General features: G+C 37.9%; 1 protein-coding gene across 1 annotated transcript; it reads right to left on the reverse strand.

The window, feature by feature from the left end:
• Positions 1–145: 145 nt before the first annotated feature.
• Positions 146–15,173, reverse strand: LOC307119712 (uncharacterized protein). The gene is made up of 3 exons (XM_079806159.1): positions 14,517–15,173; positions 5,014–5,062; positions 146–4,837 (listed from the first exon to the last, which is right to left on the reverse strand). The coding sequence occupies exons 1-3, from the start codon at positions 14,919–14,921 to the stop codon at positions 3,204–3,206; spliced, it is 2,088 nt and encodes a 695-aa protein (XP_079662285.1). The 5' UTR covers positions 14,922–15,173; the 3' UTR covers positions 146–3,203.
• Between the last annotated feature and the right edge of the window lie 1,142 nt (positions 15,174–16,315).

The raw sequence follows: 16,315 nt of genomic DNA on the forward strand, positions 1-16,315 counted from the left end.
CAGGTGACATCAATGCAACACCAATATACTGACAGTGCAACTTGTCTTGAAAAAAAAGAGGTGTGTCAATTGTCTGTGCACAACAGGGTTGATGTTTTACAAGCTTTTTTAGTAAATAAAACCAGGCGGAAAATTAATTGTAAAAATACCCTTAGGTCTTAAAGGGTTAATGTCTTTAATTGGTTAAAGAAAAAACAACCACAGTTATTTAGTTTCACATGTTTGCCAATCATATTGTCCCTGTAATGATGTAATGAAGGCCCAAAAATGTCATAGAACAATATATATACAGCCATTATCGGGGCCAAGTGCAAAGAAGAAGACAAGACATGCCAAAATGGCTGGAAGTGTCAGATCAACTGCAGCAATGAGCAATTAAAGACCTATTAAGGTGATTTTAGGGAAAATATACGATAAATACAGTCGATAATAATGATTTAATGATTTATCACTTTCAACCAATAGGTGGAACAGTTACGAAATGTATGTGGTGTGGTCAGAATAAGGGAACAATGACACATGCAAAGTTTGGTGTCAATATATCAAAGCAGGGTGTCAATATAGAGTCAATATGTCATTGCAGAGATATAGCCACAAGAGGCCATTTCATTATAAGTATGGACCACATGGCGGTGCTGTTTTGAAACCTTTTAAGTACCTTAAAGGCATGGTGCTAATGGCACATACCAAGTTTCGTAATGATACACCAATTAATTTGTAAAGTATAGCATTTTATATCATAATACTGCATTGTAGTCTATGGGAATTTCATTTTTTGTTCTATTATAGCGCCACCAAGAGGCAAAATACTATCATTTTTTTATGTGTCCTCAGAGTGAGCCCATAAATGTGTGTGTCAATTTTGATGAAAATATCTAATTTCATTTTAGAGTTATAGACATTTATTTGAAAAAACGCGTAAAAGACACCTGATTTTGATTGGATTTTACTCCCCCTTACAATATTTTGACATTTGGATATTAGCAAATAGCTATCGACATATGTTTCCGAACTTCTGACCCTGGTTTCGTCTCGATCGGACTAGCGGTTTCGAAGATATCAGCTAATGTTTTTAAAGCTGTAAATTACAACGCTGCACAAACCATATGCCGAAACCTGGCAAGTCTGGTATCGTTGGACTCGGCAAGGATTCAGGAGACAAAAAAGTTACTCCCATGAAACTAAGTCAATCTCACCCAAAGTTATAAGCATTTGAAAAAGAAAATTCTCCACTAGGTGGCGCTGTTTCAAATCTTCTTGGGCTCCTTCAGGGCATCATGCTGATGACCCAAACCGAGTTTCGTAACAATCCGTTCATATGTTCATAAAATACAGCATTTTGGCACATAATTCAAAATGGCCGATATGGTAAGATTGAATATCAGACGGCATGCCGTCCTGAATCTAACGAGACCACTTTTATGATTTTTGGACAAGCGGTTCAAAAGTTATAAGCAAAAATAGGCATTTTTCATCTCGCCGAAACGCTGCAAGTTGCCTCAGGTCACGCTTGTGATGACATGTACCAAGTTTGGTCTGAATACAATAAAGCGTTGCGAAGATACAGCCTTACGCCTGTTTTTGCAAGTGCTTTGTAAAATTTGTTCACACGTTTATCCAAAACAATTTGACGAATCAACTTGAATTCCATAACTTTTTGTCAGCACTGGCTGAAGATGATCTGGTTCAATTTTCGTGCAAATTGGATGAACCGTCAAGGACGAGTTCGCAAAAGTAGGTTTTTAGGAAAATTCCAAACGGCGGGAAATTTATAATGATGGGAAATGATGTCATAGGGTGACATCATCGGATCGGCATGAGCTCAGGAATCAGAGGAAAAAACAATTTTGTTTCTAGCCCTTAAGGTTCAAAAGTTATTAGCATAAACATGAGTACATATTTGGACAGGTGGTGGCGCTAGAGGGATTGAGTTAGAGACACCAAAATTGTGCTATGGTGACAGATCAGACCGTCCTCTATGAGTGTGCCAAATTTCACAACTTTTTACCATACGGTTCTATGGGCTGCCATAGACTCCCATGGCGGAAGAAGAAGAAGACGGGAAGGGTTTCAATAGGCGCCTTCGCATCTTCAGTGCTTGGCCCCTAATTAACTGCACAGTCCACATTTATAGCAAAGCAGAGCTTAGAAATGTATATCATGTTTTTCACCTGTTGAATGATATTCAGCATTTTCTCATATGACCTCTAGATAGAGCTCAAAGCATTCATAGACAGTGTTGGGGGTAACGCATTACAAGTAACTTGAGTTACGTAATAATATTACTTTTTCCAAGTAACTAGTAAAGTAACGCATTACTTTTCAAATTTACAACAAAATATCTGAGTTACTTTTTCAAAAAAGTATCGCAAGTTACTTTTTCACATTTAATTTGACTGACACCTCTCCTGCCCCCATGTTGAGAAGAATAAGTGCAGAGGCGTTGTGTGTAAACATGAGGGTTATTGTAGTTCCAGACTAAATGTGAGCATTTATTTATCTCACTTGCACAATAAAGATTCAGTACTCCTTAAAATAAATAAAATCAGTCAAATGCAAAATCAGAGTACTATGCAAACCTCCAATAATTAAATGTTAATAAAAACAACTATTTTTATGCATAATCTACCTTTATATTTAATTTACCAATGTCTTGCTGCCGACCTTTGATGATGAAAATTACTAGATTTTTTGTTTTTATTGGTAAAACTTTTTTCTCCTGCGTCCTATTCTACCATTATCCAGAATGGCAGCACAGCAGAGCTGCGCCCTCTACTGTTCATGCGTGAATTCACATTTTTACCTCAGCCTGGGGCTTATTATTTCAATTTTGGTATGAAGAGGTCTTTACCGTTACACAAAGATATAACTTTTTTGTTATAAACAAAAACAAAAACAAGCCCAGACCAGGTGAGAAAAAGTAACGCAAAAGTAACGTAACGCATTACTTTTCTTAAAAAGTAACTAAGTAACTCAATTAGTTACTTTTTAAGGGAGTAATGCAATATTGTAATGCATTACTTTTCAAAGTAACTTTCCCCAACACTGTTCATAGAGATTCAAAGCAACTTACAAATGGAAAACACATGCAAATGTGATGATAGAAAAATGTTAGATTCACATAACATTGCAGTTACGATCAATGATAATACAGCTTTACAGCACATAAGACATGTTTTTGAACAAAAATCCTATCTTCAGATTTAATGTTTGAGCATCATTTGAGACGAGGTATTGTTTGTGCTTTTAGTTTTAAATAAACGTGTCATTGCTCTGTGTATTCCTCCTCCTGCTCTCTTCTTGATGTTTCCTAGTGTTTCAGCTTTTCCAGGATAATTTATTTCCTTCAGCTTCTCAATCATAAAATCAATGTGCTGAAGTGTGAACAGTGAATCAGTCTTGAGTGCGATCATCTGCAGAGTTTCCACACATTGAAAAGATTCATTCAGCAGCTTTACTTTCTCTGTCTCTAATTCTTGCAGTTCTTCTTCCAGATTCTGGACCACAGACACACCATCCCTAATCTCACCATCATATTTCTTCTTTAATTCTTCATATGTCCTCTTCTCCTTTCTTGTCTTTGTTTCATATATTTTTGCTCCTTTGATGTGTTTGCTGTAGTGGCATTTATTAGTGCACACTGTACAGTGATTATCTTTCATCACACTGCACCATGAGAGATTACTGACCCACCAGCATCCTGGATAATGACAGTTCTCCTCACAGACGCTGCAGCACATCGCCATACTGGCTACAGCAGGATCAATATCAACCTTCTCTTTGTAGGCCACTTCAACTTCATACACAAAGTCCTTATTGTTCTTGACATGTTCCCTGTTCTTCTCCAGAGCTTCTTGAGTTTGTTTCAGCTCGTTCTGCTTTAGCTCCGTCATGTGAACACGTAACTGTAGATTATTGATATTTGCCTCCAAATACTTCCTATTCTGCAACACATCTCTAGTCATCTTCAGGGATTTTGGTTTTATTGTGCCAAGAAACTTGAACAAACCTTCCATTCCTTTAAAACTGCGCTTCCATGATTTTTCCAGCCTCTGTTCATGGTCTTCCCCTTCTTCATCTTCTTCTTCATCAGTGGCGTCTGACTGGCAGTTGTCAAACAGGAAATACACTGGCTGATTCTGCTCATTCACTGCACACTTGACTTTAGCCTCTTTAACAGCCGTTAGGGCATTTTTAGGTCGAGCGCCATCTGAGTGTGTGAAGAGCAAGACAATGTTTTCAACAATATCGCTCCCAAATAAAGACTGAACAGCATCAAATATGTATATTTGTCTGTCAGAGAGTCGATTCTGGGTTGCATTGATCACCAGACACACTGCATCTATTTTATGAATCCCTTCTGCAGATTCACTTAAACTAAGCAAACTCTCAGCGATCTCTTCATCTTTCTCAACTCCACGTGTGTCTCCATATCCTGGTGTGTCGATGATTGTTAGATTGATTGGACTCTCTTGTAGATAAAACCCATAAACAGTGATGCTGGAGGTCTGACTCTGAACTGATGGTCGGTCACTCTGATCATCTGTGATCTCAAACCAAACCTTGTCTTCTCTCTTTACATCTAACATGTAGTTGATCATTGTGTTGATTAGTTTTGTTTTTCCTGTTCCTGTTTCTCCCACCATCAGAATGGTTTTATGGGGTTTGTTTCTGTCTCTCTCTTCAAAGGTCATTTTTCTGTATGGTTCAGATTGATTAAAATTGTCTGAACTTGTTTGCAGACGATATTGAGCAGGATTTCCATCTTCAATCTTCAATCTTTTCTTGATGAGTTCAGTTTTACTTAATTCTTGATGTAAACTGGTCATATTTGTGTCTGTGGTGTTAAAACAAAAAATGTTAATTTACACAGATTAAGTTGTTAAATTTAAAAATAACAGATTGCAATATTGTTGTGTTTTGCTATGAACCCTGGGAGCTGTTGTCTGGTCTTTAAGGTTTATTGTAGAATTTACAGAAAAAAGTAATGGACAAACATGTGCAGTGACTTACGGGATGACCAACGCTGTGAATGGGATTCCTGATGTAGAGAAGAACTGACCTGTGAATCAAAAGGGTGCAGGTTCAAACCACATGTGGGTTATTACTAGCCACATTTACATGGACACTTTTTGTTTCAATCGGAATGATTTCATGAATCCGAACAGTGTTTTCTGATTGAAATTTCAATTTGTTTGGCTATTCCAACACTGTAAAAAAAAAAATCAGGTCTCCAAGTGAAGTTTTAGTAACTTATTTCGGGAGGAGCACGTCCAGATAATTAAACCTATCTAAACAATGGAGCACGCCAGATAATGTAACCTAATCAAACCCAAGATGAGCACCCTCAGATAATTAAACCTAATTAAACACATGTGGAGCACATCAAGCCAATCGATTTAATCAACGATAAGAGGTGTGTGTATATATACAGCATATTTACCTTCTTTCGTTGACCGTTTTTATTTTTAGCATCCCTCCACCACCCCATCTCCTCACTTTAATTTAATAAACTCATTAGACGTCAACACAATCCATAATAAAATACAGTCTAGTTCTAGACTATCTTCATCATGGGGGGGTTACTCTGGGTTCGGGCCAAATTCCGAGCCCGGAGCCCTCCCCCGGACAGCACGCCAAATACGCATAATCTTTACTCCATTTAATTTGATGTACGTGTGAACTCGTGAATTGAAATTTTTTTTTGGCCAAATTGAATTTCTTGAATTTAAATTTAATTAAATTGCATCAGTTCACAGAAATTCAATTTGGTCAACTGAAAAATTTAGATGTGATCGCTCACTAGATCATTTTCAGTTGGAGACGTGATTTTTTTTACAGTGAATTGAGGTGTTTAAATTGAGCATTTTCAATTGGATTGGATATTTAAACCAAGTGTAATCGGATTGCAATGTTCCATGTAAATGCACCTACTAACACAGATTTTAAAAAATTATCAAAACTATATTCATTATAAAAATACTATATAATTTTACATGAATTTATAACTATAATTGCACCCAGACTAATTATCAATACACTTCAAGTGTGTTAGTGATTAGTTAACTTGAAGTTTGCTATTTTGAAGCAACTAATTAAGTATATTTTAGTTGTAATTAAATTGTAGTAAAGCATAATTTTAAATGTATCGAGTGTACTTTTATGTGCTAAATTGGAACGACTTCAAGTATACTTAGTATAATTTACACTGTTAAAAAGGGCATGCTTCACTTATTACTAACCAGACTGACTTAATATTTGTGTCTAATATTTATGTCTACAGAAGAGGTTTAGATGTTGATGATTTATTGTTTTGTTTGACATCACCATGATTTTTTTGCTTTAGTTGGGTTCTTGACCCTTGATTTTTGAACATTAGTTTTGTTTTGTTTTTTTGTTTTTTTCCAGCTCGGGCAAGATCACAAAACTGAACTCTGGCTTAAGGAAGGCAAAGTAGAAGCTGAGGAATCTAGTCTCAGATTAAAGTGGCACTGCGTCTCTGACACGATCGGTAACAAGCAACAAACTATACCAGATGTAATCCCCACCATGAGAAATGTGTACCGAACACTCGCCAGCCAATACAGTCCTCTTGGATTTATTATCCCATACACCAGCCAAGCTAAAGAAGTCCTCATTCAGCTCTCTGAAAGAGAGACAGAGGATGGGATAATCCTATCCCAGACAGCAACATCTAGATATTAGAAATCATATCCCAGATCAGGCCCACATCTGGTATGTGTTGAATCCACATGACATGCCCCAGACAAGGGGGGGTTTGGCTAGTTCAATAAAGACAGCCAATAATTTGAATCCGGACCTCAGTATTTTTCTGTTGTGTATATAATAAATATTGTGAAATAATTGCCTAATATAGTATTAACACTATTTAGTGCAGCAAAGATATTGCACAGCACCAAGATCTTCTCATCTGAGCTGCCTCTGCGGTGTGTCACCACTCGTCAACGTCAAAATATTTGAAATCAAAGTAGGGACATAAAGAGCGAGCTAAGATGTAAGTAGCTAAGCTAAACATTTCACATTTGGCAGCTGTTTAAGGGTTGAAATGTTAAACAACTGACAATAATAATCAGCTAAATTAATACATTTTATTTAATTTAGCCATTTTGAATTGAAAATAGGCCTGTAGTCTATAATTTACATAATTCGTCAATGTGAGGGGACAAGAAACATTAACAAAGCCGCTTTCTTCATATAACGCAGAAGATTAATAATGAATGTATACATATTGTGAATGAACTTTTAAACAATATTTAACCAGCGTTCGTAGCCTTCAGTAAATTAACCTGTCTAAGAAAATTGTTAATAAAAAAATATTCTAAGTATCAGTTGACATTATGTTTACTTCACTGACGCAGGTGAAAGTCAGAATCAGTCAGAGCTAAGCTTTAGGAGGGCAAGAGACAGAACAAGTTTTTGACATGTTTTTAAAGCTATATTTCTTATCCATTTTTGGCCTTCAGATGTCTTAAAATGCACATATGTGGATCATTTTATAGACCAAATAAATAAAGCACCTTTAGCCTTTAAAACAAGCGTGCTTACTGACCAGTTATAAGATAGAGATCCTACAAATGTTCATTTAAATTTAGTGACTACTTCAAAACTTCCAGTTTCACAACATGAAACAAAAATTAAAAAAAATGTCCACCTCCTCCCCCTCCTTCATCAACTCTTACAGCTGATGACTTTGCATCATTTTTCACAAACAAAACCTCCTCCATCAGCAGTCAATTCTCCACACCACAAACTGACACACACATCACAACAACTATCACACACACGCTCCCCTCCTTCTCTCTGCTCTCCGAAGCAGATGTCTCCAAACTCATCCTTTCCAGTCATCCCACTACCTGTCCGCTTGATCCTATCCCCACCTATCTCCTTCTGGACATTTCTTCTTCTGTTACTCCTGCACTCACTCACATTGTCAACACCTCTCTTCACACCGGGACCTTCCCCACAGCATTTAAGCAGGCTCGGGTAACCCCACTGCTTAAGAAACCCTCTCTAAACCCAGCACTTTTAGAAAACTACAGACCGGTATCCCTTCTTCCTTTCATTGCAAAGACTCTTGAGCGAGTTGTTTTTAACCAGCTCTCTACGTTTCTTGAACAGAACAACCTCCTGGACATCAACCAATCCGGCTTCAAAAGCGGGCACTCAACTGAGACTGCCCTGCTCTCGGTTACGGAGGCACTCAGACAGGCAAGAGCAGCTTCCAAATCCACAGTACTTATCTTACTGGATTTGTCTGCTGCTTTTGACACAGTTAACCACCAGATCCTCCTGTCAACTCTCATGAAGATGGGCATCTCAGGAACCGCTCTCCAGTGGTTCAAGTCTTACCTCTCAGGTAGGTCCTTCAGGGTGTCATGGAGAGGTGAAGTGTCTAAGTCACATCATCTAGCTACTGGAGTTCCCCAGGGCTCATTGCTTGGACCACTTCTCTTCTCCATCTACATGTCATCACTGGGATCGGTCATTCAGAAACATGGCTTTTCCTATCACTGCTATGCCGACGACTCTCAACTCTACTTCTCATTTCAACCAGATGATCCATCGGTTGGTGTTCGTATCGCTGCCTGCCTAACAGACATTTCTGCCTGGATGAAGGAACATCACCTTCAACTTAACCTTGCAAAGACAGAACTTCTTGTTGTCTCTGCCAACCCAGCACTTCACCACAATCTCTCCATTCAGCTAGGTTCATCAACCATAACTCCGTCCAGGACAGCCAGGAACCTTGGAGTTGTGATTGATGATCAGCTAAAATTCACTGACCACATTACTGCAACAACCCGGTCCTGTAGATTTGCAATATACAACATTAGGAAGATTAGACCCTTCCTATCAGAGCATGCCACACGACTACTGGTCCAAGCTCTTGTTCTCTCCAGACTGGACTACTGTAATGCTCTTCTAGCGGGCCTTCCGGCATGCACTATCAAACCCTTGCAACTGATCCAGAATGCAGCGGCGAGGTTGGTCTTTAGTGAGCCGAAGAGAGCACACGTCACGCCTCTCCTCATCAGTCTGCACTGGCTGCCAATAGCCGCTTGCATCAAATTCAAGGCACTGGTGCTCGCCTTCAAAGCAACCACTGGCTCTGCACCAATAAACCTAAACTCGCTCGTTCAGACTTACACACCCTCCAGGAACTTACGTTCTGCTAGTGAACGACGCCTTGTGGTGCCATATCAGAGAGGCATGAAATCGCTCTCACAGAGCTTTTCCTGGGCTGTTCCCACCTGGTGGAATGACCTGCCTATCTCAATTCGAGCGGCCGAGTCTGTAACCATTTTCAAAAAACACCTAAAGACACATCTCTTCCAGCAGCACCTGACAAATCAAGAATAGCACTTATCATTCTATTAATTTTCTGTCTGTCTAATTTATGAAAAAAATAAAAAAAAATAAAACTGTCCTGTGTGTTCTGAGCTAGATTAACTGAGACTTGCTACAGCACTTGCATACTGTTGCCCTTGACTGTTCTAGTTGCTTCTTTTGCTCTCATTTGTAAGTCGCTTTGGATAAAAGCGTCTGCTAAATGACTAAATGTAAATGTAAATGTAAATATGTTAGCTCAGGTCTGTCATGTGAATTTGTGGGGAAGATTTGGTTATCCATTCCAAATAATATACAAGCTTATTTCAGATAATAAAATGGTTGTGTGACAGTGTGTGTTTGGATTGAAAAAGGTGGTTAATGTTGTAGTAAATATTTTTGTACTGTGCAAATAGCAATAGATGCTGTTTACACCAATTGTTAATAGCAACTAGATTCTTAAAGACAATTGCCATTTACACTCGATAGATCCATCCAGCAATAGATGATATTTAAGTGCGAATAGCTAGATGCTTTACTAAGTGCAAATAGTGATATATTCTATTTACACCATATACAAGTAGCAGTCCTTTGCAATATGTGTAAATAGTAATTACATGTAATTTGTACTTATTTTGACAGAAACATGCCACTTGCACCTCAGTATTGTTGTAGTACATTAACAGGATGCAATAATAATAAATGCTTTATATGCTTTAATTCAATAAATGCTTTTATTATTATTAAACATTTCGTTAGGGACTTTATTTCCACATTTAAAACATTTTCTTTTTTTTTTAAGTAAATGCCTTTCCGATGTAATTTGTGATGAGAAAAGAAAAGAGCAAGCTCTGCAAAGGCAGATTCGAACCCGGGTTCATCACGTCCAAACAACGATTCATTAGCCATATGCTTTACTGATTGAACCACTGAAGACATTGAATGATGAGTGTTTTTTTTTTTTTATCTTGTTTGGCACAACCAGGGATTGTTAGGCGGAGCTAGTGTGAATAGCACTTGCCAACAAGGCATGCTATTTGCACTTGGTGTGAATAGACACTCCATAAATATTTTCAGTGCATCAAAAAGTGTGCTCGTTATACCAGCAGACAAGATAATCTAGCGCAAATTAGTGCATAAAAAGTCACCAAAATGAAGTATTTGAACATTATTAAATACAAAATGAGGGGAAAAAAGAAAACTCGGATCTATGGAGGGAACAAGTACAATGTAAGTGTCTAAAATGCATTCACACAGTTCAAATTAATGGTAAATGGTTTGTCCTCTTTAACAATGCAGTTAAACTAAATGTACGAATCTGAAATAACCTCAACATTATTAGCAACAGTGAAATAAGATAGGATTCACGTAAAAGTGTAGTTTCGCTCCCTGCACATTTTCGGCTCCCTGCACATTTTTGCAATATATGCAGGACACCAAAGACCCTCTTTTATACCTTTCGTGTGGGAACAATTTCTTTGTTTTCAAAACAAAGTTGCAGCTCTTAGATCTCAGAGTAAACTTTCTCAAAGTTGAACAGGTTAGTTGCCTTTCATCTCTCCCTTGCTCTCTCTGCATGTGTGTGTGCATGCATTAGGTCTCATTGATTCACTCACATGTGTTCTACATTTGATAGCTGATTTCATTTGACAAATGATTTCATTAGCTGATTTCTGATTTCATTTGACAAATGATTTCATTTGCTGATTTCTGATTTCATTTGACAAATTCCATACAGATGCTCTTTGTGACAGTCACACCTCTCTCTCTCTCTCTCTCTCTCTCTCTCTCTCTCTCTCTCTCTCTCTCTCTCTCTCTCTCTCTCTCTCTCTCTCTCTCTCTCTCTCTCTCTCTCTCTCTCTCTGTGTTTGTGTGTGTGTGTGTGTGTGTGTGCGAGTGTGTGTGTTCTCTGTGTGTGTGTGTGTGTGTGTGTGTGTGTGTGTGTGTGTGTGTGTGTGTTCATTTGTGTGTGAGCGTGCCCATGTGTGTGTGCATTAGGTCTCACCCCTTTTATCTTAGTTCTGCATTTGTGGCTGATTTTATTTGGCTGTGGCAGTCATACCTGTGTGTGTGTGTGTGTGTGTGTGTGAGTGTGTGTGTGTGTGTGTGTGTGTGTGTGTGTGTGTGTGTGTGTGTGTGTGTGTTTGAGTGAGCATGTCTTTCTACATTGCATTTTTTCTCTAGTACCAGGCCTTTATTTCTGTGTAGAAATTTTCTGATTTATGCTGGAATTATTGATTTTATTTGTCAATTTCTAAAAAAATGCTTTCAATTGGAGTCACACCTGTGTGTGTGTTTGTGTGCGTGAGTAGGGCTGTCACTTTTGAAAAAAAATCCTGTTCGATTTTTGAGACACAAGTGTTCATTGAATCGATTCTAAAATCGATTTTAAATGCCATTTTCATTTTCAACGCTAAATATAGCCTACGCCAATCCACGGACAACTAACGGGCATTAGGATGAAAGTAAAGAGGGCGCTTGAGACGCACAAGTCAGTAATATTTCTGATGATTTATTTTGTGCACAATGACAAACAGGAGTGCAACATTCTGGGAAAAAAAACATTAAGCAGAGTGGACTGCCATAACGTCAAAGAAAAACATTAGCTACAGGCTTTAACATGGCTGTGTTTACCATTATAAATTCCACACAAAAAAAATTGTAGCCCATGAAAAGAGGTTGATAATAAAGCTTAAAAGCTTTATAAAGCTTTACTAGCCTACACTGAATGTGAAGTTTGTGTGGATAATAACTTAACGTAATTATTCAACCGTTCAAAATGAAACTTTGAATGAACTTAGCTTGCGAACAGGCCATGTGTTTTTTTAATTGACCGTAACCGACACTTAAGCTATGCGGGCGTTACTGATGAAACGTGCAAATAAGGCTCTATTACAAATTATTGGACAGGAAAACAAGTCTATCAACATTTTTGGGGTCCAGAGCAGAGCGTTTTTTATTCACTATATGCCCAGCTGTTGAGAAGACGCGCTCCGACCGCACTGATGTTCCAGGGACACTCAGGTACTTCATTGCCAGCTGCGCAAGGTGGGGGTATTTCGAACTGCCAATCTTCCACCACAAAAGCGGCTCGCTGTCAGCTGGCAAAGGTGGTTCCTTTTCATAAATCAACATCTCCTGTAAGAGGTCGCTTTCGACGTCATTCACTCTTTCGTAGCCCCTAAGGGCATTTCGGGTTGAGCGAGCGGCGCTGAGAGGAATGAGAAAGCTGCTCTCCCTTCTGGAGGAAATAGCGCTCATTCTTTTCTACGCACACAGCATTGTCACAATATGAACACATGCAAGTTTTAAAAACATATTTCAACATATTAATAATACCTGTTAGTAACTTTTTAATTTGTTTAATTCGTTCAAAAATAATAGTGTAAATGTTTGGTTAAAATCGATTCCCTATTTTCGTTTTCGAAACTTGTGATGGTTGGTCCGATCGATTGTGCAATCGATTTTCGAACGTAAAGTGACAGCCCTATGCGTGAGCATGTGTGTGTGCAAGTGATCATGTTCGTTCCACATTACATTTGTGCTATAGTACCAGGACTTCATTGTGGTATGGACATTTTCAGATTTATTCTCGATTTATAGATTTTTTTTGACAAAATAAAAATAAAAATAAATTTTTTTTTCGATTTTGCCATTAATTTCAATGTGGTCATGACCAAAGGTCATGAGTGTGACTTTTTTTTTACATACCTTTAGAACAACCTAATCAAGCCCAGGTTTTTTTGTGTGTGTATGGTTAGATAACTTAGAAAAAGCCACAAGATTTCATTCCACTGAGATATAGGGAACCATTATTTTTAACTAAAGAAAAGTCGATTGGGGTCATATTGACCCCAAAGCACAAATGAGGGTTAAGACATCAATGTGTCGTCACGAGCCGCAGGGTTTAATTTGAAGTTGTCTGTCCATGTTTTTTTTACTCTAATAGAATTAGACTCCATTGACAAGCATTATATGAGTGACACACAGCAACGGTTGGAGTTAAAAATCTTCATTTGTGTTCTACTGAAGAAACGAAGACACCTACATCTTGGATGCCTTAGGGGTGAGCAGAAAAACATAAAATTTTCGTTTTTGGGTGAACTATCCCTTCCTTCTATTGTAGCCCGTGGTGGTTGTGTTTTTCAATTAATAAAATGATAAAAACTTTTTTAAGTAAGCATACCATGTCAGCGATATCATCGTTGTATCATCCGTACAAACATTCGATGTAACAACAGTACTCCTATGATCTTCTCCATCGTTATTCGTTTTTGTTGCACTGGAACACCCACACAAACTTAACAAAAACCTAAGTAACACTTTAACTACAAAAACACGTCTCGTGCCAGAGTCGCAGCTGCGCCGCACCACTGGAAGTCTAATAACAGTCATAGCAACTTTTGTTGGTAATAATACATAGCCTACACTGAAAAAAATTATTATTGCCCGATTAAATTAAGCATAATTAATTTGTGCTTGTTTAAATAATTTAAATTTAGTTTTTTGGTTTTAATTTAAAAAAATGATTTTGTTCTATGGGAATTGCATGTGTTTTTGTTTAAATTGAGATAAAATAAATTAATTGCAACCACTTACGATAAAATTTTTTAGTAAATTCAACGAATAATTTTTTTCAGTGTACCTCTGTGCCAGCTTTATAGTTTTTATATATATATATATATATATATATATATATATATATATATATATATAAATATGTATACATTTAATAAACATAAACTGGGTTTTATATGCTTTATTTGTGTTCATAATGATTAAACTATCCATAAATTATTAAAAACTCACATCAGCAATAAACATTACGTGTACATTATTGTATGTATTTTTGTATGTATTGTATTCATTTCTAATATCTTTAACTCTCCTGTTCAAACACCTTTTAAGACAAAAGATCGTGTGTGTTTAGTGCCATCACCCAGCCATCATATTAAAGACCACGGCTATTTATTGAGACTTTTCCATTTGTAAAATTATTCAGGAGTCGACTCTGAAAAACCTGGATCTGAACACCCCCAGAGAACGGCTGTGTGTGTTCTCCAATTATGTAATGTCACCGTATGAACAAAATGGTATTGAGACATTTGTATTTGTAATTGTATGTATATACTGTAACAAGCTTTAATCCTCAGAAATAAATCTCATACCTTATATGATGGACCAATTTCACTGATGGGTCTGATGGTGTGATTGGTGTGTTTCTGTGAATCTCTGCACACTACACACACAGGCTGTTCGTCCTCCAGACAGAAGAGTTTGAGTTTCTCATTGTGTAAACTGCACATCTCCTCTTCAGACCCTGATGAACGTCTCTCATCTCTCTCCTTCAGGAACGACTCACACAAGTTTTCTAACGCGAGATTAGGAGGATAAAAGTCTTTTGAGCATCTTCTCCGGCAGACAGGACACTCCTGAGTGTTTGTGGTTCTCCAGGCCTTTTGAAGACACTCTTTACAGAAACTGTGACTACACGACAGAACAACAGGAGACTTGAAGATGCCACAGCACACGGGACAAGACAGTTCTTCTGCAGATACACGAAGTGAAGCCATTCTCACTGTTTGAGCTCCAGCTGTCAAAACTTTTCTTTCACTTTGTGAACGATAGTTTCAAGAATGAATAATTGTGAGAAACAGATCTGCTGTCTGTTCAGAAACAAACCTCTCATAAATCCTTGATGGAAGTTTTTCCTCTTCGTTCTTCATTGATCTCTGATTCCTTGCTTTTGTCAAAAAAAAAAGAGAGTCAATATAACAGGAAGGAGAAATAAGTCAGTCTCTTCTTGATATGTGCTAAGAGGGTATGATCATAATTTGGTGTGTTGAAACAGGTCAAAGAACATTTCTTCAGGTTAAATTTTAACCAAATGCACAAACACAAACACACACACACACACACACACACACAAACACTCACATTACACGCACATTACACACTTTCAAAACAATCTTCATGAAATCATCACATATAGTCATTATTATTTGATGAACATTATTTGAATGTCCTTTAAATATTAAGGATATTTTTGCCTTAAAAAGGTTGGATAAGAGGAAGGTCGTATACAGAAAAATTCCCTGGCCGTTTCTCAAAACCAAGTAGGCCCTACGTGAACTTCAGACTTGTGTCCTTGGTAGTTCAGACTTGCCAAGTTCGACTCAGGAGAACGAACTCCCTATGGCGGCAGTCACATGTAGCCTAATATGCAAAATGCACGCACGCGTTGTCACAGCTACATAAACAAATTTCCGCACACAGGAAGACAGATGTTAGGGTAATATTTTACATTTATTTTAATCACAAAAACAAAGCTTTACTTCAAGTTAAACAGGCCTACATTGCTACCTACATAATAAGCTGTTTTAAATGTAAAATGTTCAATGCCTTATCGCACTGACGTGACCGAGCCCGACCCAAACCCGAACATCATTTCTAAATATCTGTACGAACCCAGCCCGGCCCGTCGGTTACCGACGGGTCCCATCGGTCTCGGGTCGGGTATCCATCCTCTAGTCTTTAGTAGCTTTTGTGGGTGTTGAGAGAGGAAATGTCATTGCTGCCAAAGGAGGCCTTTCTGGGCCATCAGATTTCAGCAAAAATATCTTAATTTCTGTTCTGAAGCTGAACAAAGGTCTTACGGGTGTCGAACGACATAAGGGTGAGTAATTAATGACAGGATTTTCATTTCTGGGTGAACTAACCCTTTAACTATGATTTGATTCATCAGTTGAAGTAATAGCATTGATGCAAGCAATAATTAATATACCTTTATCACACTTCGTATTTCCGGTAAGTGAAGCTGAATCTTCTCGCAGGTGTTGCTGCAGCGATCCGCTGCTCTAATACTAAATAATGACATCCTTACCTCAGATTTGACCATTTCCTGACACTAAAAGAATAGAGGAAAGCATGGGTGAGACTGATATGGCGGGATGAAGGTACTTCTTTT

The sequence above is a fragment of the Gobio gobio genome (genome assembly GCF_949357685.1).
Source record: "Gobio gobio genome assembly, chromosome: 23".
NCBI lineage: Eukaryota > Metazoa > Chordata > Actinopteri > Cypriniformes > Gobionidae > Gobio > Gobio gobio.

Coding starts and splice junctions, on each gene's coding strand:
- LOC307119712 (XM_079806159.1), bottom strand. CDS start 14,921: ATGGCTTCACTTCGTGTATCTGCAGAAGAACTGTCTTGTCCCGTGTGC. Junction 5,063..14,516: donor AAATTGGTCCATCATATAAG/GTATGAGATTTA, acceptor TTTGATTCACAG/GTCAGTTCTTCTCTACATCA. Junction 4,838..5,013: donor TTCACAGCGTTGGTCATCCC/GTAAGTCACTGC, acceptor TTAACACCACAG/ACACAAATATGACCAGTTTA.